General features: G+C 56.1%; 1 protein-coding gene across 2 annotated transcripts in view; it reads left to right on the top strand.

The window, feature by feature from the left end:
• Positions 1-1,850: 1,850 nt before the first annotated feature.
• The window catches only part of SLC6A20 (solute carrier family 6 member 20), a 36,467-nt gene continuing 10,773 nt past the window's right edge, over positions 1,851-27,544 (top strand). Inside the window, exons 1-5 of one of the 2 annotated variants that reach the window (XM_047849612.1) lie at positions 1,851-1,986; positions 17,658-17,798; positions 19,252-19,343; positions 23,153-23,380; positions 26,761-26,871. In XM_047849612.1, coding sequence (XP_047705568.1) covers positions 1,866-1,986; positions 17,658-17,798; positions 19,252-19,343; positions 23,153-23,380; positions 26,761-26,871 — 693 coding nt within the window. In that variant the 5' untranslated portion in view covers positions 1,851-1,865. The remainder of the gene's footprint in view (positions 1,987-17,657; positions 17,799-19,251; positions 19,344-23,152; positions 23,381-26,760; positions 26,872-27,544) is intronic. The other variant, XM_047849613.1, reaches the window with a different exon arrangement.

Here is a 27,544-nt window from a genome sequence, read left to right as displayed (position 1 = left end):
AAACTGGTACCACCTCTCTAGAAAAGAGTTTGGCAACACCTGCCAAGGCCGCGCGCACACTTGCCGTCCGGCCCGGAAGTTCCCAGCGTTGCGTATATTCGCCTGCCCGAGGGCAAGTACTAGAATGTTCCTCACTGCTTTATTCACAGCAGCCCCAAACGTCCTGCGGTCATTGACTAGGGTATGTTGACCGCATAGAATACTATGTAGCCGTGAGAAAGAACAGCCTTAGAACCACACGCTGCAGCGGACTGAATCCCACAAGGAAGCCAGGCACCATAGAGCGCATTCCGCACTAGCGGAAACTAGCCTGGGCTGGTGGGTCCCTCTGGGGAGGAGGCCAGTTGTAGAAAAAACACTCACCAGAATCCAAAGTTTGACAACCAAAATGGTCCCCCGCCCCTTGCCGCACTGTGGACTTTTCCTGCTCTGCCTTTTGGAGACAAAAACTTCAAGGACAGGTAGCACGTCCGAGAAGCCCCTACCTGCCTGACCACACTGCCCTTTGTCAGCCACCAGCCGGGCAGGAGCACTGGGGACACCAGAGTAATGATTTCATTTTGGCTTCAAGGAAGATTTCCACTGGCGACTCCACCTTTCATCTCTTTTTAATTTTTATCATATATCAAGAATTTTCATAGCGCTCACTGTGTACCAGGCACTGTTCAAAGTATAATATTAATGAACTGATTTAGCGCGTTACGCATTCATTCATCCAGACCCCTGGGGACTTATAACAGTGGCCCCTGTATCGAGCACTTACTATAATGCCACTGAGTAAGCTATCAATTAATTCTCACGTGGGCCCTTGGGAGAGGCAGAGGTTTGTTTCAATTGTTTCAATGAGGCAACAGTGGCTCAGAGAGGTTAAGTGACTTGTCCAAGGTCACACAGCTAAGTCAGTGACAGAAGCATTTCTCCAAAGCACCATGCTTAGACAGGTCTAGTGACCACCCTGAACCAAATAACCTTTCCAGACTGGTCTCTTAGGCCTCAATGCCAGTGTCATGAATCAGAATCACAGAGGTTGTTCAAAACCGGATTCCTGGCCCCACCCTGCATCACAGAGCCGGACTCCCCGCCCTGCACACAGTAGGCAAGTAGGGCCTGTCTGCAGATGGAGGGAAACCTGGCCGCCTGGATGGCTCTTCCTCCAAGAAGTGCGTGTCTGTGGACAGTGGAGGAGGGTGGAAAGTGCCTCCCTCCCTCGCTCCCTTCCTCCCAGTTTCTGGGCAATGTTACATCTCCTACTCTGGGAAGCCCTCCCTGACCACCCCAGCCTATACCCCAGTACTGCTCACCCTTTTTCTTTGCCTTAGTTGTCTTCTTCGTGCCTCAGGCTTTTATATGGACTAAAATGAACCATATGAAATTGTCCTTTCAATTTCAACGGTAGTTGAAAATGGGACATTTTATCCTGTCCCCTTTCCCTGCGGGGAATGCCCCAACACCCCGTCCCGGAGGGAGGGTCGGGGATGTCTGTTGTTCACAGCCTCATCCGCAGCCCAAGCCCAGCACCCGGCAGGCACCCAAGAAACGACGGGTAGGTGGGCTGGGAGAAGCCGAGGGCTCCCAAGAGCCGCCGCGCAGCAACACACCCCGGGCGCCGCCCCCGTGCAGCGCAATCCCGGGCACCTTCCCGGCCGCGGCGGCCCCGGGCGGGGTGGGGCCCGCCGTCATCCATTTACCAGCCTCGCCCCTCGGCGGGCGCGCGTTAATGAGATTAGCAATTAAAAAGCGAGCGAGCCTGTGGCGGCGGCGGCGGCGGCGGCGGCGGCGGCGGCGGCGGGGCCACCACAGGGCCGAGCGGGCGGAACGCGCGCGGCAGCCGCGCTCCGAAGCAGCCCCGCGCCGAGCCCGCGGCCATGGAGAAGGCGCGGCCGCTGTGGGCCAACCCGCTGCAGTTCGTCTTTGCCTGCATCTCGTACGCCGTGGGCCTGGGCAACGTGTGGCGCTTCCCCTACCTGTGCCAGATGTACGGCGGAGGTGAGTGCGCCGGAGGGGGTGCGCGCCAGCCGGCGCTGGGCCCGTGCTCCCGGCCGGTAAACTGAGGCGCGCCGCTGCCCAGCTCTTCCTCCAGAGCCGCCCTCGTGGCGGGGGGGACGCTCTCTGCAACCCCCCAATCCCATCCCAGGGGCGGCCCAGCGCCTCACATCCTTGCTGAGCGCCCTAGGAGGGCCGGGGAGCGTTTTCTCCCTGGGGCAGTAGTCTGACTTCTGAGCAAGCCTTCCCTTTACCTGGGAACAGTGAGCAGGAAATTGGCTTGCTCGACAGAAACTCCTGACACCAGTTTTCAAATCAGAAGCGTATTCCCAGCAGCGCGATTTGAAACTCCGGGTCAAAGGGTCTTGAGCCAGCTGTTTAAATCTTTTTGTTACAGCATTGGTTTGGGTTTGGAACCGCAGGTGACAGGACAGGCAAGTCACTGCAATTCTGTTGTTTCGGGTTTGGTTTGATTTTACAAGTGCTTCCTCTGACGCGTCATGCACACTCACCAGCTAGACCAACACACGCACCTCATTTTCCCTTAACGTTACAGAGCGCCGGGGACACCTTCGTGACATGCCACAGAGCCTCTGTGCATGCGGTTGTCGCTTTGGAAGGCAGTGTGGCAAGAGGGGTTCAAGCCTCAGCATTGAACAGTTTTTCCTTCTTGGTTCCATTTCTAGAATTCTACCTGAAGGAAATGATCAGAGCTCTGACCGAGGGTGGAAGGATGGTCTCGATCTTTTTTTTTTTTTTTTTTTTTACATTTTATTTATTTTTGAGAGACAGAGAGACGGAGAGACAGAGACAGAGCACAAGTGGGGGAGGGGCAGAGAGAGAGGAAGACACAGAATCCGAAGCAAGCTCCAGGCTCCGAGCTGTCAGCACAGAGCCCGATGCGGGGCCCAAACCCATGAATCGCAAGGTCGTGACCTGAGCCGAGGTCAGTTGCTTAACCGACTGAGCCACCCACGTGCCCCTGGTCTCCATCTTTTAATAAGAGTAAAATGTTGGAAACTTCCTAAGCCCTTGGGGCACCTGGGTGGCTCAGTCGGTTAAGCGGCCAACTTCAGCTCAGGTCAGGATCTCACGGTTTGTGGGTTTGAGCCCCGCATCGGGCTCTGTGCTGACAGCCCAGAGCCTGCTTGGGATTCTCTCTCTCTCTCTCTCTCTCTCTCACTCAAAAATAAATAAACTTAAAAAAAGAAGAAGAAGAAGAAAAGAAACTTCCTGAGCTGTCAACTAAAGGGGTTGGTTCAGTAAATTATGGAACATCCATGTAATGGTGTTCTTTGCAGCCACTAAGAAGGAGTTTTCAGAACTTTCGTGTAAGTTTTCTCCTGTCATATTCAGTGGAGGGAGGGGAAGTCAGAATCAAAACTGTGTAAAAGGGATGATCTCAATTATGTTTAAAAATATGCCAAGAAAAGAGACGAGGAAAAAAACACTCCAAAATATTAATAATAGTTATCTCAGAGTGATTTTTCTCTGCTTTGTACTGTGTGTGTGCATGTGAGTGTGTGTCTGTGTGTGTGTGTGTGTGTGAGATGCTTTCTATAATCAGAAATGTTTTTCACCATGAAGGACAATAAGAGATGTTAGACCAAAGGATTCACAAAACGTAACCCGTGTAAGAAGGACCAAGACGTAAAACACTGCTCCCCCTCCCCTTTCCCCACCAGCTCAAAAACAAAACAAAACAAAAACCCAAAACTTGACAAAAAGTCAATCCATGGAGTTGTTTGGTTTTTGTTTTTGTTTTTGTTTTTTTTTTTTTTACATAGCGAGTCTTAACTCTCTGATTCCTTTTTTAAAATTTTTTAATGTTTACTTATTTATTTATTTTTAATTAAAACAACTTTTGAAACATTTTTAACATTTACTTTTTATTTTTGAGAGAGAGAGGGAGACAGAGTGTGAACAGGGGAGGGTCAGAGAGAGAGGGAGACACAGAATCCGAAGCAGGCTCCAGGCTCTGAGCCATCAGCACAGAGCCCGACGCGGGGCTCGAACTCACGGACCCCGAGATCGTGACCTGAGCCGAAGTCGGCCGCTCAAATGACTGAGCCACCCAGGTGCCCTTCTCTGATTCCTTTATTCATTTGAAGGACATAAATACATTATAATTCTTCGAAGGGCCTGTGTTGCCATATGTTGTAACAGCTTCATAACTGACTTTTCAAAGAATTGTCAGCATGAGGTTTCCTCGTCCTGCTGTGCTCGGCACACCCAGCCATGAGACCTCTTTCCTGGCTGCGTGTTTTCCAACCATCGGCCCAGGTGAGCCTTGCTGTCACATGACTGTTTAATTCCTTGTTAATAACAACACCGTCCCCTGAATCGTCTCCAGGTGACACAGGTAGGCTGGAGTCGTTCTGGAACAGAATATATGGAGGGAGTTGCTGGAGACACCTCAAGCCCTCCGGGACTCAGAAAAGGAGAGAAGAAGAAACCCTAGGGGCGCCTGGGTGGCTCAGTCGGTTGAGCCTCTGACTCTTGATTTCGGCTCAGGTCATGATCTCACGGTTCATGGGTTCGAGCCCCGTGTTGGGCTCTGTGCTGACAGTGCAGAGCAGAGCCTACTTGGGATTCTCTGCGTGTCCCTCTCCCTCTCTGCCCCTCTCTCGCTCGCTCTCTCTTTCTTTCAAAATAAATGAATAAATTAAAAAAAAAAAGGGAAGAAGAAATCCCGGGTCTGGTACATAGTGTATACTTGGGCTGGATGGGTGGATGGAGAAATGCTGGCTGATGGATGGGCGGGCACGGAGGAGAGGACGGGTGGGTGGCCGGCTGGAGGCGTCCGAGGTGGGCAGGTACAGGCTGGGCCGGTGGCACCCCCTTAAGCATAAGTGTCTACAGAATAAAAGACGAAACAGCTTATCCAGGCACAGTTAGGACTTCGTCACCTGACACCGGCCCCTATTTCCACCCCATCGTCTGCTATCCGTTCATCTTCTAGTCCCGCCAACTATTCTGGACCACTTCTCTGTCCAGAGAATGGGCATTCCCTGCCTCTACACTTTGCACGAGGTTATTTCCTCCCCCTGGGAAGCCGCCGTTAGCCTGGAGCCCCCTTTCCCGGTCTCCCCCCAGCCCCACGCTGTGAAGCAGCCGGGTCAGAAGAGGCACCGGTATTTGTTGGACGGATGAGCAAGCTCTGTTAGGAAAAGTGCAGGAGACGCGAGGTGGGGTTGCCGGTGGTTTTCCCCAAGCCTTGCCCTGCCCGGCAGTGTCACCTGCTGATAGGTGACATATGTGGCCCCAAATCTAGGCCGTTTGCAGACCCACTGTCTTCCCTAAAGCTAAAAGGGAAGCCAAGCACCTCATGAGAGCCTCCAGAGGAGCGTTTAACCTTCTAAATGACCCACCACCTCCCGCCAACAAAGAGCTTGTTTATAAACTACAGAGCCAGGCCGTGCCGAAATACTTCCCAGAATAAAACGGATTAGGGGGTCCGTGTGCCCTTCCACGGGGCTGTGCCTGTGACCCGGTGGCTTGTTCCCGTCCTGCCCTTCCGAGCCAGGCCCAGCACGAGGAATGTTAATTCGGAAGATTACATTCCGGGTACCAACCCCCGCCGTTCAGCGCCCTGGCGCTTGGCAGACGTAAAAGACAGCACAAAACCCCACCTTGAGCGAGTCCCCTGGCCTCGGCGACCGTGTCAGGGTGGGAGACCGTGTGGTTCCAGAACGGAGCCGGGACACGAACGCGCTGCGCACACCCGTGAGGAAACTAGATACCCCAGCGCCTGATTTGTACGTAAAGGCGCTCGAGTCGCGGAAGAAACGGGGACACCTGAGAACAGTGGTGTGGCTGGTGGCGACGTGGACGTTTTTTTCCCCTAAGTCTTCTCTCTATTATATTTGAACCGTGAAGAGGAAGAAATCGGAGGACACCTGCCTGTGTTGTGGTTGGATGACACCCAGACTGGATGTCCCACGTCCCCCCGAAGCCCCCCCTGCACCTCCCTTCCCTCCTCTCTGGTCCTTAGAGCTGTGCGTCTCCAACTGTAGCCTCCCTGGGGAGCCCCATAAACTGCAGGTCTGTGACCCCTGCCCCCTGAGACCCTGACTCAGACCTGCGGTGAGGCAGGGACGGGATCTGCCTTTCTAACCAGCACCTAAGGGGTACGGATGCTGCGGGGCCACGGAGCACAACTTGGACGAAGGTCAGGGTTGCTCCGGTGCCCCCCAGGGCCACCAGCTGCTGGGAGCCAGGTAGTGGGGTGCTGGGAAATGTTGATCAGCTGCCGGGGACAGGGTGGGGGGGGGAGGGGAGGGGAGGAAGTAAGACCTCAAGTGTAGCATTTGATGATAATCGCAGTGCAAACGCTCCCTCCAGGGCCGATTTCACACTGTGATGTCCCCACGTAAGGTCCCAGCAGGTGGCGGTGGCAGAGATGTGGGCAGCTGGCTCTCGTGCGCGAGCTGGCCCCAGCGGCCCCACGCGCCCCTGCAGCCGCAGCCCTCCAGGCCAGCGCCCGGCCTGGGACCGAGCCACACGTATGTGCGCGCATGTGGGTGCCCGCGTGGGGCGGGAAGCTGAGTTTCAGGGCTTTGTCGTCTGTCAAACACATGAAGGTTCCAAGGTCGGCTCCCGAGGCTGGGTTCCGGCCGTGAGGCAGTGTGGTCAGCGAGTCCCTTGAGGAGCCACGTCTGGTGCCCGGGCTGGGGTTTCGGGACTCGGTGCCCCGGGAGACAGCAGCGTGCGAAGCGTTTCCGGCGGTCGGTGCTGTCACCCCCACTTAGAGGTGGGGGACAAGTCCAGAGAAGAAAAGGGGGCTCCTGGAGGTGTAGCTGGGGCTCAGGCCACTCCTGCGTCCGAGCCAGGGCTCTCTCTAGGCCCCCCACGTCGGGGTCTCATCTTCTGATCCGAGCAGGCCAGGAGTGACTGCGGTAGATGGGAGTCCCAGGCCCGGACTCGCCGTGACTCAGGGCACTTTACTTTCCCGCACGGTCTCCTGTGACGCTCAACCACGGAGGGGGCCTGGCCCAGCACCTGCTGTCTGCAGTGTCCCCAGGGGAAGCCTTCCTATGGCTGTCAGGCCAACCCCCTCTGCGCCTCTGCCCTGCCCCCAAATGTCTGGTGCCCTCCCTCTGCTGGGCGTACCCTGTACTCCTCATCCTCTCCAGGAGACCTCCTCCTCCCTCAGTTAAAAGGGACTCTAAAGCCATGTCTTACCGTGCACAGCACCGTGGGCTCAGACACGGCTCACCCCCGTCCCCCACGGTGCGGAGGAACAGCCAAGATACAGTGCGCACCTGCCCGTGGAGAAGCCTCAAACCCGTCTACACGTTAGCATCACCCGGGAGCTGTGAAACACGCCGACGTCTGTCCCTCCCCAGATCCTGATTGAGCCGGTCTCATGTGTGGCCTGAACATTAGTTTTAAAGCTCCCCAGGGGATCCTACTGTACACGGGGATGAGAACCGCCGTCGTGTATCCTGTTCCAAACAGGAAGGAGAATAGAGAAGTACACGCTCAGCGGTATAAACGTCCTAGGAATTAATTTCAGTCCTTCAACAAGTATTGAGTATCTGCTGCAGGCCAGGGGCAAAGGTGGTCATCGCCCTTAAGGGGGCGGCACCACGGAAATGGCCCTTCCACACGGGGGGCAGCAAGAGCTTCCGCGGACGGTTCTTTGGGAGGCTTCACTGAAATGACTCGAGGAAGGACTCACTGCCCGAGAGAACCCAGGAAGGCTCCCGGCCGTGGTGGCATTTCATCTAGGCCTTGACAGAGGAGTCCGAGCTCATCAGGTAGATTTAGGGACAAAAACCTTCCAGGCAGAAGAAACCCCCGTGTGCCAAAGACACAGAAGGGTATGCCTCCGAGGGGAATGGCTGGAAACTCTACGTGGCCCGGACGTATGGGGTGGGCGCCGGGGCAAAGGCGGGAGGGGAGAGGAGGAAGGCGAGGAAGGTTCCAGCATGAACCCAAACCAAAGAACCCTCAACAGCTTCGCTGGGAAGTTAGAACTTCCCTTGGGGAGCAGAACCAGGATCTCAGGTGGGGAGCGGTACCCTCAGAGCCATAGTTGACAGAGACGGGGCCAGGGGCCGGGGCCATGCTGGCACAGGGGGTGGGCAAGGAGGGGTGGGGGCAGACGAGCAAGTTTTAGACCAAGGCGTCAGGCAGGGTAAGGGCGGGGGGCGGGGGGTGGGTACTTTTCATTTTTCTTACTTGTGTCTTCTTTCTCCGTTTCCCAAAAGTTGACTGGTGTCGACTCCAAATAACAAACTGTTGGGGGAAAGCCAAGATGGGAGGGGTAAATGAGGAGGAGGAGAAGGCCTTGGGGTGGAGGGGCGCAGAGGATAGGACAGCGCTCCTCAAAGTGTGGTCCCCACGCCAGCAGCTTCAGCCTCCCCTGGGGATGTGTGATCCGTGCCCCTTAAACTGAACACGTACACACCCCAAGAAGAAAAAAGAATCAGGTTAAAAAGTCCTCGTGTGGTTTGGTAGAGACCAAGGTGTGTAAGCAGGAAGGGAGCATGCGTCCGAGCAAACCTTCCCCTGAAAGTGGCTGCATCTGATTGTTTGGGTCTTTGTTGGTCTCAAAGGCCAGAGCGAGATTCGCGGACATAAACGTCATACAGAGAGAGGATTTTCTCTTTGTCGTGAGCCTCTTGGGAGCAGCAAACAGATACGGCGCTGGCTGTGATAATTAGAAAAATAAGCAGCAACGTGTTTTAGAAGGACATACGCGCGTGTGTGTGTTGGGGGGGGGGGTCCCAAATGTGATACGTGTTCATGGTAGAACATTTGGAAAACTAGAGAATATACAAAGAAAGAAAATACAAAACCATCCCCAATTCCAATACCCAAGGTCATGCTGTTACTTTTTTTTTTTTTTGCTTAAAAAAAATTAAGAGCATGTTTTGTATGTAATTTAGTGTCTTGCTATTTCTTACCTCACCTCTGACCATCATTTCCAAAACCGTCCGATACTCTTTGAAGCTATGAACTTAAAACGGCTCCGTGAGGGTCCGTGGACATACGGAACAGCTTATGTACCCACTCTCCAGTGTGGAACTTCATCTCGCACAACTTGCAAGCTGTATGTCTAGGTGGGAAATACATTTGCATCAGTGGTGCCTCGGGACCGTATGGCTCCTAGCACGAAGGGGGAGAGGGCCAGCTAGAGACCCTCCCCCATGTCCTCTGCTGGTTACAAATGTCTTGAGCCTGCTCTTGACCCCCCGGAGGGTGCACCAGAGGTCTCTCTGGGAAGTAAGTACTTTTTGTAGATATCAGCCAACTTGTCCTTGTGAATGGCCGCTGGGGCTGCCCGACGCGGTGAAACCCCCACCTCAGGGGGGTGGGCTTCCCTGGCGAGAGGGACAGGCGTCCACCCTGCTAGAAAGGGCTGCTGTGTCCCCTGGGGTGCCCTCCTCCTCTCAGGGTGCCTCTCTCCTCCCCCTGCCCGATTTTCTCTCGGATTCTGGGAGATGGGCATACACTTCCCACAGTTGGCCACTCTGTCAGGTCTAACTTCTCAGCTGCAGGTGGGGCTGAACGACCGTCGTGTTCCGTGGGGCGAATCTTCCAGGCTGGAACACTCAGACCTGTGTCTCCAGACCTCCAGACAGCCCACCGTTTTTGCCCCCTGGTGCATAGGACACGAGAGCTCACAAAACTTAATTTTTTTTTTTTTTTAACCTGGGACTAGTGGGGCCTTTCAGGAACGCAGCCAGGGAAGCGTCTGGTAGAATTTGTTACTGTTCCGGATGCTGTCTTGGCAGCCTTCTGTCTTGCTTGGTTCTCCCTAGAGACACAGGAAGTGCTTGGGCTTGCCATCCGTGCCTCATCGCCTGTCCTTTCCACTTTCTCCTTTCTCCTTGAGCTACAGGGTAATTTCTCAAGGTTGTAGGGTTTTTTGTTGTTGTTGTTTGTTAGGTTTTTTTGTTTTGTTTTTGCTTGTTTTTTGTTTGTTTCTGCTTATTGCCTCCATTGGCTTTAAATTCACCTGCCGTATGTTTTTCATCTTCAGACATTTCTTCTTCTTCTTAGATTATCCTTCATCATCGCCCAATGCTGTTCCATAAACACGGGGTCCTCTTGGCTCTCCTAAGAGAAGGTACTAGAAATTTGCTAACACATTTCTTCTGTTTCTCATGACAAATCAATTTCAGAGGAAGACAGTTGCTCTGATGCCTTAGAGTGGCCCTTGTATTTTGATCTACGGTGTATTATCGTAGGTGCAAAGGCTTCCTTCTGAGGGCTCAGCCTTTCTGAGGGAGGTGCAGGCCAATATAGACTTGCCCAAGGTGTATATTAATACAGCCACAAAATAAAGCGAGAGTTCAGAGGAATCTTGGATGAAATTTTAGCAACATGATGAACTGTACCAGGCCTCTCTGTCAACTCTCTCTGGTAATAGCTTCCCATATTGCCCACCCAAGTAGAACCACCATCAGAGAGCCTCTTACCATCAAGCAGTCACTCAGCAAACACTTACTGACCCCCTACTCCATATCCGGCCCTGTTAGGGGCTGGAGACCCCGTCTCTGTACTTGAAAGCTGTTTAGGGAAGTAGGGGCGGAGAGAGCGGTAGACAGTGAGCAGGGACTGTGAGGGGGGCACCCCACTTACCTTTGGGTGACCTGCAAAGGTTTCTGGAGGAAGTGATGTGCGTGGAAGGTCTGGTGAGGCCTGAAGGATTCTGTCCTGCCTCCAACAAATATTCCCGGGGCTCTGCTCTCTGCCCAGTGCCTCTCGCTCTGTTCTGCACAGACCAGGGAGCAAGAACATCCGTGCTAAGGGGAGACAGACACCAACTAGTCAAAGTCACAGCAGAATTTCACGTGGGTAACTGCTCAGAAGGAAGGTCCAGCGGGGTGAGGGGTTGAAGGCTCACTCTGGCGTGGGGACTGTTGTCACTGAGGCAGACCGGGAAGGCCCCTCTGAGGAAGGCAGGTTTGGCAGAGAAATGAGAGAAGGGAGAGAGCGGTCCAGGCTGAGGGAACAGCCAGGGCGAGCGTGCAGAGGCCGGCCCCACAGGAAGGGCCCTGTGGCTGCAGCGGCGTGAGGGAGGCCACCAGCCCCGTGCCGCAGAGGCCAGGGGCAGGAGTGCGGGTGTTATTCTAGGTGTGAGGAGAAGCCAAAGACGGTTTGCCCAAGTGGGAGGGCAGGGGGCTTCTCTGACAATAAGCTGTCGTGGGCAGCTGTAGAGCGGACGCGAGAAAACCACCAAGAGGACTGCGGCCGAGACATCATGGCGGGTGCTGGGGAGTTGGCCGCGAGCAAGGGTTCTCCAGGCTCAGAACTGTCTTTATATCCTCGGAATATGTGTCCTCAGTGACTGTAAACATCCACCTCACCCAGAGTGATGCAGACGCACACGGGGCCGGGCCACCCGCTTGTCGTGACCCATCTCGGCTCAACAGGCCACCCTAGAACTTAAGGACTTAGAAGGAAGGATGGAATTAGAAAGTCGCCGAGCGGCAACCAACAACGTGGGACTGTTGTTCCCGGCAAGATTCCAGCGAAATCTAGAGGGCACAGGTCTGGTGGGCAATAGGATGGCTACCTCATCTCAGAATATCTCCCGGCAAGACACGGAATCGTTTCTAAGGGGCACACAGGAACTTTCCCCCGAGATACCTGGCAGACCCCACCTTGGCCAAGTGAGCAAAGTTAACCTGGCCGGGAATGGGGCGAAGCAGCTTCACCTGCCTCTGGACAAAGACCCAGATCGCTTCAGGGTTCCTGCCAAGACCCAAATCGAGGGACGTTCCACAGAATAACTGGCTAGTACCGTCCAACAGGTCAAGGTCATGAGAGACAAAGAGAGCCTGGGAGGCCGTCCCGTCAAAGCTGACAGACGAGATGTGACCTTAGGTGCCATGCGTGATGGTGAGACAGGAGGGAGGGCAGGGGTGGGGTCGTTGGTCAAATTCCAATAGGGGTGGGGGGGAGTAGAGGCTGAAACAGTGAATTCTTTCTCACAGTTCTGTGGGTGCCTGGGAAGTTCTCTGCCGGCTTCATCGGGCCTGGCTCTCATGGTGGCATCCACTGGCGGCTGGAAAGCCCTCACACGTGCGTGCTTGGTGCTGAGTTGGATGGGCCCTCGGTTCTCCTCCAGTGGGGCTTTTCATCCCCGGGTCCCCTGGACCGGCTTCCAAACGTGTCAGCCTCAGGGCACGCACTCCAAGAGGTGGTGGTGAGGCTGTAGGGCGTCCTGAGGCCCAAGCTCTGGAACCATCATGGCGTCCTTTCCCCCACATCCTGTTGGACAGAACTGGTCCCAAGAGCAGCCCAGATTCACGGGCGGGGGAGACAGGAATCCGTTCACAGGAGCAGCTTCAGGGAATGTGCGGCCATATTGAATCTCTCACAACGTGCCCCATCCAGACACACGGGAGTGAAGGCCTTTGCCTCTCCCTGATGATAGGGTCTCCTCATGCTAAGGCAGTGTCAGAGGTTGTATTTTATATAATTTAATTTAATTTAATTTAATTTAATTTAATTTAATGTAGTAAGCTTCACACCCAGTGCAGAGCCCAACACAGGGCTTGAACTCACAACCCTGAGATCAAGAGTCGAACGCTTAACCGACTGAGCCACCCGGGTGCCCCTCAGAGGTCTTACATCAAAGGAGCATGGGGAGCACTCCAGTGGGAAGAGGGTCGGTTAGTGGGTTCGTTTTCCAACTGATCACAAAACTGATTTTTCTCTTAGTGAGATATATTTACGTGCGGAAAAATACGCTTTTGTTGGTGTAGTTTTATGAATTTTGATGAATGTATGGTTGTATTCCCACCACCAAGTAACACCCCTTACTGTCAGCCCTCCCATTCCCAATGGCCCGCGGCCACAGGTCTGTTTTCTGTCCCCCCAGGCTTGCCTTTTCCAGAATGTCACATAAATGGAGTCGTACAGCCTGTAGCCTTTTTTTCTTTTTTTAACATTTATTTATTTTTGGGACAGAGACAGAGCATGAATGGGGGAGGGTCAGAGAGACACAGAATCCGAAACAGGCTCCAGGCTCTGAGCTGTCAGCACAGAGCCCGACGCGGGGCTCGAACTCACGGACCTCGAGATCATGACCTGAGCCGAGGTCGGCCGCTTAACCGACTGAGCCTCCCAGGCGCCCCAGTCTGTAGCCTTTTGAATCTGGCATCTTTAACACGGCATCATGCTTCTCAGAGTCTCCGATGTTGTTGCGGGAATTAGTAGTCTGTTCTTTTGTACTGGCTGAGTAGTATTTCATCGTGTGGATGTCCCAGAATTTACTTATCCGCTGGCCCGCTGGATGCCAATTAAGTTGTTTCCGGTTTCCGACAACTCTGAAGGGAGCTGCTGTAAACATTCACATACAGGTTTTTGTGTGAGCGTACGTTGTCTTTTTTCTAGAATAAACACGCTGGAGTCAACTCACTGAGCTGTAGGGTCGGTGAGTGAGTGCTTAGCCTCACAAGAAACTGCCAAACCGCTTCCCAGAGTGTCTACACCATTTTGCATTCCACTAGCGACGCGAGGGTGGGTTCCCCCCGGGGCCTCGCCAGCACTTTGTGCTTTCAGCCTTTCTTTAGCCGTTTCATCCCAAGAGGTATGTGGTGGCGTCTCATTTGGTTGACATTTGCTCGTTTTCAGAATACAAGCTGGTGTTGAGCATCTTTTCGTGGGCTAATTTGCCATGTGTGTATTTTTTTGTACCTTTTTTGAACGGGTTTCTTTTTTTCTTTTTCATCATTGTTGAGTTTTGAGAGTCCTTTATAAATTCTAGGCACCGAGTCGTTTCCAGACACGTGTTTTGCAGAAGTCCCTCCCAGCCTCTTAGCTTGCCTTTTTCACTTTCTTAACCGTGCCTTTCACGGAACACAGTTTTCAAATGAGATCTAACTCATCAATACTTTTCTTTCATAGACAGTGCTTTCGACGTGGTATCCAAGAGATCTTTGCCTCGCCTTACGGTCAGAGGGATGTTCTCCTGGGCTATCTTCTAGAAGCTTTATAGTTTTGAGCTGTGCACATAGGTCTGTGATCCATTTTGAGATTTGGGGGAGGAGGTATAAAATGGGAGATGGGGGTGGAGATTCGTTTTTTTCTGCGTGTGGGCGTTCAGTTGTTCTGACATCACCTGTTAAGAAAATAGTTGCTGGGGCACCTGGGTGGCTCAGTCGGTTAAGCGTCCGACTTCAGCTCAGGTCATGATCTCACGGTCCGTGAGTTCGAGCCCCGAGTCAGGCTCTGGGCTGATGGTTCAGAGCCTGGAGCCTGCTTCCGATTCTGTGTCTCCCTCTCTCTCTGACCCTCTCCAGTTCATGCTCTGTCTCTCTGTCCCAAAAATAAATAAACGTTAAAAAAAAAAAAAAGAAAATAGTGGCTGAGCAAATTCGCTGGGATCGTGCGTTTGGATACTTGGAGGAAGGATAATGGAAATGACCGATGGGCAGGCCTCAAGAGCCCCCATGCTACCACCTGGGCACGGGCCTTGGATTTCCAGCTTCCCATGGGCACTGGGCCATCAGCCCGGCCCTGTCAAAGACCTTGCCAGGCCTCCTGTGGTTACTGTTTAACGCCTTGGGGGAAAATGAGCTTTTTCTTAGAACCACTGAGGGTTTGAATGTTGCTGGGTTTGTAAGTGGCAGCCCCCTTCCAGTCCAAGAGCAGCCGGCCTCTTGGACTCTCTGCTGCTGAGAGGCACCTGGTAAGATGTCCAAACACATTTCCCTGGGGCAGGTAGGGGGCGGGGCCTGGCAGTCATCAGAACAGAGTCCAGAAGTGAGAGGGTAGCGCTTGTCGTAGGCCCCCGTGTGAGCAGGGAGGACGAGGCCGGGAATGTGAGGCCCGGTGGTCCCACGCGCACGGCCGTGGCTTTCTCTCCATGGTGGGAGCTGACTCTGCCTGATCTCTGCGTGGCCCTGGTGCCAGCCACTCTCCTTCTGGGATCTCTGTCCCGAGGAAAGAACCGAACACGTGGACCAAGCTTGGTCCCACTGCTCTGTTGAGGATGGCAGGGACCCAGGGCACCTGAGTGGCTCAGTCGGTTAAGCGACCGATTTCAGCTCAGGTCATGATCTCACGGTTCATGAGTTCAAGCCCCGCGTCGGGCTCTGTGCTGACAGCTCGGAGCCTGGAGCCTGCTTCGGATTCTGTGTCTCCCTCTCTCTCTGGTCTTTCCCCGCTCATGCTCTGTCTCTCTCTCCTTCAAAAATAAATAAAAACATTAAAAAAAATTTTTTTACATGATAGCAGGGACCTAGCTACAGCCCAGTGTCCGAGGACCAATGAAATGAATCTGGGTGTGTTTTCCAAGTGGGATGACGTACAGCTACACGAGGGTGACACAAATGGTCGTGTTGTGGTCGGGGGAGGAAACCAGGCTCTGGGGCAACACGTAAGCACGACGGAGGCATTTTCGTAAATATCCGATGTTCACGGAAGCATACGTATTTCATTCTTTACCTGAACACTTTTGGAACCAGTTCCTTCTGTAACCTGCCCTTAATCCCTGCAGCTGTAATGTCAGGGTTTTATTTTAATCAAGAGTCCTGCCCTCTTCTCCTCTGGGACCTTTTCCCGGGTTCTCTGCCAAGTTGCTGGGAGCAGGGGGGAGGGATTAGCAGGACTTCAGGGAAGGAGGGGCGGGGCTCACAGGAGAAGCTTTGGGCAGGGCTGTGCAGGGCAGGGGTGTGGGGAGCCCCCAGCAGGCTGCCTGCCTCTGTCCAGGTGCCAGCAGTGGGGAGGGCTTCCATAGTCCATCCACACCCCCTGGCTCCGTACTATCTCCACAGGCTCTTATCTGCAGACGGCCCTGAGGAACCGGTGGGTTTTAAATTTGCGTTAGCCATAGTACTCTTTATTAAAACAAAATGTTAAGCTGAGGGCCACTGTGTAAAACAGATACACATACAGTGGAGGTGCTCTGTAAAAGGAGATGGTGGCCTAGGCTCTGTCTGTTGAGGACCGCTTGTCTCCCCATGCATAGACACCAAGCCCCTGCCTCTGCCATTGGTTGCTACCACAGAAGATGGAATAGGGTTTCTGGCAGAGGGGCTGGGGCAGCTGAGGCATTGAGGGAGGCACTCAAGGGGCTTGGGACAACGGCAGTTTACCACCCAGGATGGAAGTATTTAAAGTTTTTAACTAGCAAGTCTGCATGTTATCACAGATGGATGAATGGCTGGATGGAGAAAGAGAAAGATAGAAAGGATAGAAGGATGGATGGATGGATGGATGGATGGGTGGATGGATGGGTAGATGGATGGATGGATGGTTGGATGGTGAACGGATGGATGGATGGTTGGATGGTGGGTGGGTGGGTGGATGGATGGTTGGGTGGTGGATGGATGCTTGGATGGGTGGATGGATGGATGGGTGGGTGGGTAGATGGATGGATGAATGGTTGGTTGGGTGGATGAGTGAATGGGTGGATGGGTGGGTAGATGGATGGATGGATGGTTGGATGGTGGGTGGATGGTTGAATGGGCGGGTGGGTGGGTGGGTGGGTGGATGGCTGGGTGGTGGATGGATGCTTGGATGGGTGGATGGATGGATGGGTGGGTGGGTAGATGGATGGATGGATGTTTGGTTGGATGGATGGGTGAATGGGTGGATGGATGGGTGGGGGGTGGGTGGATGGGTGAATGGGTAGATAGATGGGTGGGTAAGTGGATGGGTGGATGGATTCTTGGATAGCTGGATGGATGGATGGATGGATGGATGGATGGTGGGTGGGTGGTTGAATGGGTGCATGGGTAGGTGGATAGATGGATGGGTGGGTGGATGGATGGATGCTTGGGTGGGTGGGTGGGTGGGTGGGTGGATGAATGGATGGGTGGGTGGATGGATGGGTGAATGGGTGGATGTATAGGTGGGTGGATGGATGCTTGGATGGGTGGATGCTTGGATGGGTGGTGGATGGATGGATGGATGGTTGGTTGGATGGATGGGTGGCTGGGTGGATGACGGATGGATGGATGGTGGCTGGGTGGTTGAATGGGTGGGCGGATGGATGGATGGTTGGTTGGGTGGTGGATGGATGCTTGGATGGGTGGATGCTTGGATGGGTGAATGGGTAGATAGATGGGTGGGTAAGTGGATGGGTAGATGGATACTTGGATAGCTGGCTGGATGGATGGATGGATGGTGGGTGGATGGATGGATGGTTGGATGGTGGGTGGGTGGTTGAATGGGTGCGTGGGTAGGTAGATAGATGGACGGGTGGGTGGGTGGGAGGATGGATGGATGGGTGGCTGGATGGATGGGTGAATGGGTGGATGCATGGGTGGGTGGATGGATGCTTGGATGGGTGGATGGTTGGATGGGTGGGTGGATGGGTGGCTGGGTGGATGGATGGATGGATAGTTGGTTGGATGGATGAGTGGCTGGGTGGATGGATGGATGGTTGGATGGTGGGTGGATGGGTGGGTGGATGGATGGATGCTTGGATGGGTGGATGGATGAATAGAAGAAAATGGATACGTGATGTACGAGCGAGGGGAATGAAAGAACAGTGGGCTGTGGGAAAGGTGGGAGAGAGTGCGGGCAGAAGGATGGAGGATGAGTGGAGATGTGGGAGGATGAGTGGGTGGAAAGGTAGAAAGATGAATGGACAAGTGGAAAGACGGAAGGGAGGGAGGGAGGGTGGATGTGCATGGAGGTCAGGTGGGCTCCGGAGTTAAACTCATCGGTGATGGCCTGGTGTTGTCTCTGGACACCCGCAGGTAGTTTCCTGGTGCCCTACATCATCATGCTTGTTGTAGAGGGCATGCCCCTCCTGTACCTGGAGCTGGCAGTGGGCCAGCGCATGCGGCAGGGCAGCATCGGTGCCTGGAGGACCATCAGCCCCTACCTTGGTGGTGTTGGTAAGTGGGCACTCTCCTGGATCCTGGACAGCAGGGGGTGTGGGTGGGAGCCCGTTGGCTGGCAGGGCAGCCGGAGCAAGGGGCGAGCGCCAGGCCCAAGAGAGAGCCCCGGAGGGGGTGCCGCGGGATGTCGGCCGACGGGGGCTGGATCCCTTACCCGCAGGTCGGTGAAGAAGGGGGGGAGGCACACGCTCTGGGGGGCCGATACCACACTGCTTCTCTTCCGTGAGCCTCAGCTGGCTCTTCTGTAAAAGGAAATAGCTGCCCAGCCAAGGAGCTGCAACTCAGTCTCCCAGCAGCTACCGCTCTGGGAGCTCTAACTGCTCCTTGCTAATGATTACTAATGGCTCCTTCTCGTGAGCACCTACTACGTGCCGGGTGCCAGCCTGTATGATACCTGCACACGAGCTCGTGATATCTTTGTTGCACCACCGAGGGCCCGTGGGGTGGCCCGTTAATGTCTCCAGTGCGGGGAAGCAGAGGGGGACATGGGTGGCGCGCTGGGCGCGCTGTGCCTCCCGTGTCCCCTGAGTTCCTCCGAGCTGGTGCGTCCCCGGCGCCTCTCGGCGATGGTTAGTTAACCCGCCCTGCACAACCCTCACGTTCCAGGGCTGCCTGTGGGCGGGAGGAACTTTGGCCAGCCCTTGGCCACGGTCTCTTCTGCTCAGCCCTCCCGCCTCCAGCCAGGTGGGCAGGGAAGCGGAGCGGTGTTTCAGGAGCAAGGAGGGTGTATGCTTGGCGTGGCATGTAGTCTCAGAGGCAGAAGAAGTGTGTCCGTGGCCTCGGGCATCATCTCTGAACCCGAACTGCCTCCTCATCGCGAAGGGCTGTTACTTTTTAACAAGGAGGTGTGTGGTTTTACGATCCGCCCGAGTAATCAATCACAGAGGGCTTCTCAGAGGTGGCATTTGCTGCCTAATAGGAAAGATACCGGATGTGTGTGCCAAGCAGGGGCGCTGGTGAATGTTTAACGGCCAGCTCTCCGGGTGGGCGGGGGAGGGGAGGCCTGTTTGCGGCATCCCCTGATACCCGTGGTGTAAACACTTCCGCCCCGGCCAATTTCAGACGGCCAACCACATGTCCCCGAGGGTGGGGGTGGGCGGAGATGCGCACGGTGGCTCTGGGTTGGCGGGGGGGGGGGGGGGCTCCAGGCCCCTCCACTCCAGACACCCCTCCACGTACCCCCGTCCCTGGCCACCGCGAGGCAGGGTTTGGCACAAGTGACTCAGCGTCAGGGAAGCCAAGGGGGGAGCACCTGTGACGTCTGGCATCAGGGTGGCGCTTGTCAAAGACAGCCTGCCTCTCGTGCTAAGTTTGCTTTTTTTAATGCTTTTTTATTATGTATTTTTGAGAGAGAGAGAGAGAGAGAGAAACAGAGACAGAGGGCGAGCCGGGGAGGGGCAGAGAGAGAGGCGGACGCGGGAGTCCTCAGCGCGCGTCTGCCCCCTCCCAGGCCTCGCCAGCGTGGTGGTGTCCTTCTTTCTCTCCACGTACTACAATATCATCAACGCCTGGGCCTTCTGGTACCTCTTCCACTCCTTCCAGGTGAGCGAGCCCGTGCCAGAGCGGGCGCGGGGAGCGGGGCAGGGAGAGGAGAGCAAGGCCACGCCCCGAGGCGGGGGGGGGGGGGGGGACAGGGGTGAGGATGGGCGGGGCGGCGGCCTCAGGGGCTGGGGGAGGCTGAGCACCCCACGCGAGCGGAGGGCTCCCGAGCCAGCCATCCACGGGACCCTGCCGTTGTGTGCGTGTGTGTGCGCGCGTGTGCGCGCGTTTCTGGGGAGCGGGTCTCTGGCTTGCGTCACGTTCTGAAAGATGTGACGACGCCCCCCCCCTAAAGTATGAAGCACCACCAGATGCTCCAGGGGAGGATGTGTGGATGGAGAGAGCCACCAACCCAGTAAGAGCAGGAGGCCTTGCCCTGCCACGCCCCTCACCCCCACCCATGCCCCCTTCCCCTCCTCCTCCCCCTTCCGGCTCTGGTCGCTTGTCCTGCCAGCCTCCTGGCTCCAGGCGGAGCCCCCACGTTTATTTCCCTGCAGACCAAAGTTCTTCTAGAACGACCGTCGGCACCCCTGTAACACAGCAGGGGCTCCTCCCAAAGATGAACACTTTGAACCTGTATTTCTGATTTACGGCCATAGCTGACGGTCGTGGCAGAAAATGGGAAGGGGCCGAACATGGTAGAGAAGCGAGAACCCTAACTCCTCACTGAGAGGTGCTCTTTGTGTCCAAGCCGAGAGGAGTCTTCCCTTCTGCCGTCTGTGCTCACGGCTCTTCCTCGGCACCCGCCTTTCACTCTCGGGGACCCCCTCCCCGCTGCCCCCGGCTTGCCTTCCAGCAGCCTCCTCCCTCTCGGACAGAAGCTCCCCGGGCAGACGTCACGCCCTTTGCCACTGAACCCGGTCTTTGCAGGACAGACACTGTCCCCAGGGTCCAAAAGCAAGGCAGGGCCGACCAGGGACTGTGGATTAACCCCAACTTGTGGGGCCACGCTGTGGAGCACTTGGGCACAGCCGTGAGCCTTTGGCGCCCCGAGGAATGCCCGGGTGAATGACTTCAGTAGTCAGAACGTGGCATCTACACTCGGAAGATGCTACATCCACGCCCCACTCTGGCCACCCGGTCAACCCTACCCGGGTCGCCCCATGGGGAAATGCCTCGTGTGCATCCCTGACAGGAAGGGCTCTCTGCTCTGAGCTTAATTGCAGCCCCCATCTTCTCCCTGACTCCATGAAGACTGGCCACAGCCCTTCTAGCTTCTGGGTGGAAACAGCAGCTCCTCTGACTCTCCCCCCCCGGTGGCCACTCCTCCTCCTCTGTGCAGAGCTATCATGTACAGTTGGGCGGGTGGTGCACTGCACAATGGAACTCCAACTGAAGAGTTGCCGTATGCATTGCCAGCATTATGCCTCCGTATACTTACAGAAACAGTTTTCCAAAGGTAGAAGCAACATGTCGTGTTCTAACAAAATCAGGAATAAATTTGACCATCTTCCCAAGGTGAAAATAAGGTTGTCTCAAGAAAGTGCAAGGGCCAGCAACTCCTGAAAATCACTCGACTATCCATTCGGTCTGTCCTTCCCAGGCCCCGGGGACTTCTCCTTTAGTTCCCCCACTCTGGAGCCCTCCTCCGTGGTCACGTAATGATAGTACCCGAAGCAGCGGCCGCTCCCTCAAAGCCAGCTCAGGGCCCTGCACAGTCGCAAGCCCTTCAGAGGTAATCACGCAGGAACCGTCACCACAGCCCTGCGATGTGGGGTGCCCCGCATCAGCGGAGGGGAACTGAGTAGCTGTGAGACTGGACGCCAGCAGCCTGGCCTCAGGGGCTGAAGCCTGGCCATCCCCCTACCAGGCTTCCCAGCCTCCTGTCTAGGACCTTGCCCACAAGGAGCACCGGGGGCTGTTAGGAAACCAGATACAAAATGCGAGCCTGACCCACTGATTCCGAGGAGGGGAGGCTGGCTGCTGGGAAATGGTCAGTTTCGTAAGTCCTTGCACTCACTTAAATTCCTCCCCCTGGGGGAGCTTTCAAACCTCCGAGGCCCGGGCCCCACCCAGACCGATGCAGTCAGAGTCACTGGGGGTGCAGCCTGGGCACGGTATTTTTTTTTAAAGCCTCCCCTCTCCCCGGGATTCAGTCATGTAGCCGAGGCTGGGAACCACGCCAGCCCAGGCTGGCTCAGCAATGGTCCAGTGGACGGACCAGTGGCCCAAGGGGGCTGTGGGCTGGGTAGCTCCACCAGACTCCAAGCCCACGAGGGACCCTCCCACCCGCCTGGGGTACGGCGCCGGTTTGCCGCCAAGCATCTCAGTTGGCTCTACGTGGCCGTTCTCTCCATGAGTCTCTGTTGCCCAGCGGTATGGCCAAAGGTCTTTACACATCAGCTGGTTTCCAGGAGCGTGGCAATGAGGGCTACAAGGCCCCAGGAAGCCCGGGCTGGGAAGGGACACTGCGTCACGTCACTGCATTCTGTCACAGGCCAGCCCAGATTCACGGGGAGGGGCCGTAAATGCCGCCTTCCCATGGAAGCAACTGCTGGGGACCATCTTCAGAACTATTCTGGTCAAAGCTAGAAACGGACTCGAATTTCAACAGGCCAGGGGTCCACCCCCGACCCCTGCACAGGTCCCGAGCATTTTCCAGGTGGACAAAGCTGGGCTCCAGCTGCTCATCGGTAGAGTGGCCCTGGCCCATGAGGTGACGTCTGTTTCCCCTGAAACACACAGATGGAACCCAGTGGGCCAGGACTTGCTTCTGTCAGTGGAAAACTTTTGTCTAATGACATCTGAGCTTACGGGACCCAGAAACAAGCAAAAGTGATGGATGTGGGGCTTGGCAGAGTGGAGGTGGGACTCCTAACCCCTGCCCCCTGCCCCCAGAGCCAGAATTAAATCCACCGCCCGCCCTTCCTCAGCTCCCACTTCTATCCTGTTCATTGTGCACGCATCTCTAGGCTCTTTTGTTCCTAAGTGACAGACAACCCAGTTCAAACTGGCTGAAGCAGAAGAGGCTCTTACTGACTCTATCTACAAAGTCCAGGAGGGGAACTGCTTCAGGTATAGCTTGACTCAGGCTCCACTGAAGTCAGGGAGGCTGAACCTCACCCCTGCCTGACTTCTAAACCCAGCGTCTGTCCTGGGAGAAGCCAGTCCCCATCGCCTGTTAGTGAGGGAAGGACCTGAGTCTCATTCAAGCCAGGACTTGCTAGGAATGTGTGAAAATCAGCCAAGTCCACCCAAATGAGAACAGACTGAAGCAATTTATCCAGAGCTTTCGATCGTTGCCTTCGGCGGAGACCCCAGGGCAGGCAGAGGAATGGGGAAGGTGTGTCAGTGGGGAAAAAAGGCACGGCTTCCGGTGTGCCCGGACTGGGGTAGGGGGGGCTATCTGTGCGGTGAGGGGAGCAGATTGGGCTTTCTCCGGTTGGTCTGGGGTCGGGGAGCACGTGACTGGCTGTCACTGCCCAGGTCCTGCCCACCCCACTCCAGGCCACTCCCTGCAAGATGCTGTGGCTGGAGTCCGCGGGCTCATTGCTGCAGAGGTTGTGGGTTCTATTCTCGTAGACGGTCTGGCCGTCGTCTGTCTGGTCCGGTGTCTCGGACCCACGGCAGAGCCAGGTGATCCTCAACAAACTTCCGTGGGGTTGCACGGTGCTCGAAGCCCTCTCCCCGCCTCTCTCCTCCCCGCAAGCCCGTCTGTGCCCCTGACCGGCCCTCCTGGTCCCTGTCTGCCTTCGGATGCTCCTGGCCTTTGGGGACCAGGCACCCTTCCCGTCAGGCCCATTCCCGTCCTTCCCCGCTCTGCCCTTCGGCCCCAGCCCTCACCTGGCCGTGTGCTTGTTCTGATCCCCAAGGACCCCCTGCCGTGGTCCGTGTGCCCGCTGAACCGCAACCGCACAGGCTACGACGAGGAGTGTGAGAAGGCGTCCTCGACGCAGTACTTCTGGTACCGGAAGACCCTCAACATCTCGCCGTCCATCCAGGACAGCGGGGGCGTGCAGTGGGAGCAGGCGCTCTGCCTCCTCCTGGCCTGGCTCGTGGTGTACCTCTGCATCCTGCGGGGCACCGAGTCCACCGGCAAGGTGGGTCCGCACAGCGCCCCCCCTCCCCCCCCCCCCCGCCCGGGACCTGGGCGGTGCTCGTGAGGGCGCAGAAGCCGTGCTGGGGGGGGGGGGGGAGGGCAGCGGCGACGTCACCGGCACGAATCCCCTGCGAGGCGACCGTGAACGTGGCCGGAGGTGCTTGAAGTTGCGGTCTTGAAGTGGGGGCGCTCCCGGTCCCTACACGGATGAGCATGTCTGTGCCAGGCAGCTGTCCCCAAAGCCACACCACCTGAGCGGCACCGAACACCTCGACAGTGAGTCTTCCCTTCTTTAAAAGCCTTAAGTGACTGCGCACGTCCCCCAGACACCCTGGCCGCTGGCTCTCAAACTGGACGGCACATCCGGGTCACCTGGAGAGCTTCTAGAACTCTGGTATCTCAGGTCCTCCCCCAAGAGGCCCTGGAGTGATCAGGGCAGGGAGGGACTTGAGCCTCGGGATGTTAAAAGCTTCCCCCGGGAGGGTTCTAATCTGCAGCTGAGTCTGAGAACCTTTGCTCTGAGCTGCTGGTCAGGCCTGATTTCCAAACCTTCTCTCCTTGGTGCACCCCCAGCTTTATACTCCTTCCGGGGGCGCGGGAGGGGGCTGAGATGCTCTTGAACTCTAATCTGCCCCAGGTGGAAAGTGTTTCCTGCAGTGTTTCCAGCACCTGCCATCTTTCTCAAGCTGCGGCAGGCGCCCTGGACCCCCGGTGACACCCGCCTCATTCATACCCATTCACTCCTAGCCGGTCCCCTGCGGGCTGGGCGTGCGCCTTGCCTCAGTCTTGCAAAAGCCCTTCGGAGTGGATTTCCTTATCCCACTCACCCGAGGTGTGGAGGGGCAAAGGAGCCAGCCCCGGGGCACCAACCAGTGAGGGCAGAGCTGGGACACACCCAGCTTTGTCCCTAAGACTCCCCACCCTCTTGTCCGGTGAATCGCCTCCTGTTTGCTCTCTCCATACCTTTGGTGACTTGATCCATCCCAACTTTTCCCTTCAGAAGTTCCTAAGAGGCCACCTGCCCTCACCGTCTTGACCGCCTGCGTCGCCTCCTCCAGCCCCACCGTGTTTCTCTTGAGGCAGCAGGACCAGAATGACCCATAGTATCTTAGGCACCCTGCGACGAGCCCAGTACTGTGCCTGGCGTCTTCTGTTGGTCTCCAAGACTCCGTGACGGCCAGCATCGTAGCCCCAACAGCGCCCCGTCCCACAGCCAAGCTAAAAGACTAGTGAACCTTCTCTGGAAGAACTTAGAGCCCGCGGCTACTCACTCTGTCCCATCTCGAAGCTTGGCTAGTATTTTATGCTCATAAAAACATGGGTTTTGCCATGTGTCTCCGCCAGATGATTATGAGCGTGATACAGAAGACCCGAGGGCAGTATCTGTCAACTCTTTCCCAGATCATTTATACAAGTGCCGTATGAGGTCATGCCATGCCATGAACACTTAATCCATTGCCTCTGCTCAAGCCACACCCCGTCTCCATGACAGAGCGCCCCCACAGCTTTATTTATGGGGACTAATTCTGTTAAAAACCGTGTACCATTTCCTGGCCTCTTCTCTTGGAATCTCCTTTTTTCCCCCTCCAATGAATTGTTGCAGACTGGTCAGAAATGGTTTCTCCCGGTGGTGTAGGCTGGGCCACATGCCCAGCTTCCCTGATGAGGGAGGAGGGAGCCCGGAGAGCCCCTCCCCCCCACCCAGGACACTTGTTTACCTGAGGGGAAGGAGGGAAGTTCCAGGGACCTGCCTTCCGTGTCCTCAAAGTGTCCCCTGGCTGTGGACATCGGTCACCCCTCGTCTCTTGACCTTGATGTCCTTCAGCGCGCTGGCCGATGCCCTCGCCCTCATCTGTCTCCGCCCCATACCCGTCATCCCAGCTGGGTTGATGACTTCTCAAGTCACGATGACCTCGGGGATCAGTGATAAAAGACACGCCCCACCTCTGCTTGTCGTCCCCTGGGGTGAGGGAAAACAAACTGTTCCTCTGGTGGCCTCGGGAGTGGCCGGGAAGGTGGCGCCAATGCCTCAGCGGGAGGGGGGGGCCCAGTGCGATCCGGGCCCATCTGGACATGGGCCCCCAGGCACATTTCTCACCGGAGGACCCACACCTTAAGCAAAAACCGCCTTCGCAAGATTCTTTTCGCGAAGTACTTCTGGGCTTTAAGTAAAGGGGCTCTGGGGCGCATACGCAGTCGATAGGGGGGAAAGGCGCCAGTTCCCGGACGGGCATCCGGGCACCGGCAGATCCCTGTTCGAAGCCGTGTAAGAGTCAGCAGGACCAGAGCGTGAGGCGGTCGCCCAAACCACCACAAACACCACCGGACTCGTGATACGTGTCGTGTCCGCAGGATCACGATTTGGTCGACCAGAAATGCCATTCACGTCCAGCGTTCAACCCCGCGACAGCGAAGCCGCTCATAAAACATCAGCTCATCGAATTTGTGTCATATTCCTGATGGGGACACGCTCCCCACGCCCACGTCATCACGTTTCCCTTACAAGCTCCTCTCAGGGCCAAGTTTCTCTCGGGGCTCCGTTCTGGAGAGACGTGCCTTGCTCCCAGCCCCCGGGTTTTTTGGGGGTTTCTCTTGGTTTTGTTCTTTCTTTTAAAGACATTGTAAAGCAGGGCGCCTCAGTCGGTTAAGCGTCTGACTTAGGTCGGCTTAGGTCATGATCTCCCGGTTCGTGAGTTCGAGCCCCGGGGAGAGCTCTGTGCTGACAGTGGAGCCTGCTTGGGACTCTCTCTCTGTCTCTCTGTCTCTCTCTCTGCCCCTCCCCTCGCTCTCTCTCAAAATAAATAAATAAACTTAAAAAAAATAACATTTTTTTAATGTTAATGTGCTAGGTATATTTTTGTGGGCTGCCTCAAATCCTTTCTTTCCTGTTTTAACTTTTTATGTTTATTTGGAGGGAGAGAGAGAATGAGTGAGGGAGGAGCAGAGAGAGAGGGAGACACAGAATCTGAAGCAGGCTCCAGACTCCGAGCTGTCAGCCCAGAGCCCGACGCGGGGCTCGAACTCTCGGACCGTGAGATCATGACCCGAGCCGAAGTCGGACGCTTAACTGAACCCCCCAAGCACCCCGGCCTCAAATCCTCTCTGGAATAACGTCCGGTTGAAGGGAGAGTGGCAGGCACAGGTCTCCTGTTTCTCCTGAAGCAGATTGCCCGGCAGTTACGGAGGTGGGCAAATGCATCCCACCTCCCCACTTTCTCCGCCGGCCCAAACTCAAACCCAGCCCCTCTGCACTTGCCAGCTGCCAGCTGGACGTGTGATAGTGTGGTGCTTCGTGAGGACTTCAGGTCTGTCGCAGGGACAAGAGGGGCACTGTGGGCACCGTGTCTCCAGGACGCTGACTCTGCCCTCTGGTGCCCGCAGGTGGTGTATTTTACCGCGCTGCTGCCCTACTGTGTGCTCATCATCTACCTCGTCAGGGGCCTCACGCTCCACGGAGCCACCAACGGCCTGGCGTACATGTTCACACCCAAGGTACGGGCTGGGGGGAAGGGGACCTTCGATCTTCCAGGATGGATGGAAAGAGGGGAAGACCCAGGGAGGTGGGTGGGGGCGGTGTGGATTACCTACGGGCACTGGGTCACCTCCTCAGCCAGGCCGTCCCCAAGCCCTGTTCATTCTGGGACACTGAGTCTTTGGCCCGCCCACCCTCCTCCTCCTCAGCGCCTCCCCCACCCCTAGTGACTGCTACCCCAGCCCCGCATCTGGCCTCCCGGCCCCCACTCGCACCCCACACCCTCCTGGCAGTCTACGGATTTAGCACCCAGCCACCTCTCTCCCTCCCGCACACCTGCCCGCACCCCTTCCCTTACAGAGGTGAATCCACACCCCGCAGGGTTTTCTGTGATCCCTCCCTAGCCCCCCCGCCCCGCTCCCCGACGCCCCACAGCCAATGCTTATCAGTCGCCAGAGGGTGGGGGGGGCACTATCGCCTTTGGGACAAGTTCATTTGGCAAATCTGGCTCCTGGAAACAAGATGGCTGTGGTAGCCCCCCCCCCGCCCCCGCAAATGCCCCCCACATTCCAAATGCCCCCCCACCGTCATCCCAGACCTAGAGCTCCAGCCCCAGCCCACACCGCCTCCATCTCGTGGGGGCGCGGGCCCGCACAGTGCCTGGTCATGGATCAGAGGTTCCTTTTACATATC

Source organism: Prionailurus viverrinus, chromosome A2, assembly GCF_022837055.1.
Source record: "Prionailurus viverrinus isolate Anna chromosome A2, UM_Priviv_1.0, whole genome shotgun sequence".
NCBI lineage: Eukaryota > Metazoa > Chordata > Mammalia > Carnivora > Felidae > Prionailurus > Prionailurus viverrinus.
This window is presented reverse-complemented; position numbering and strand designations above follow the sequence as displayed.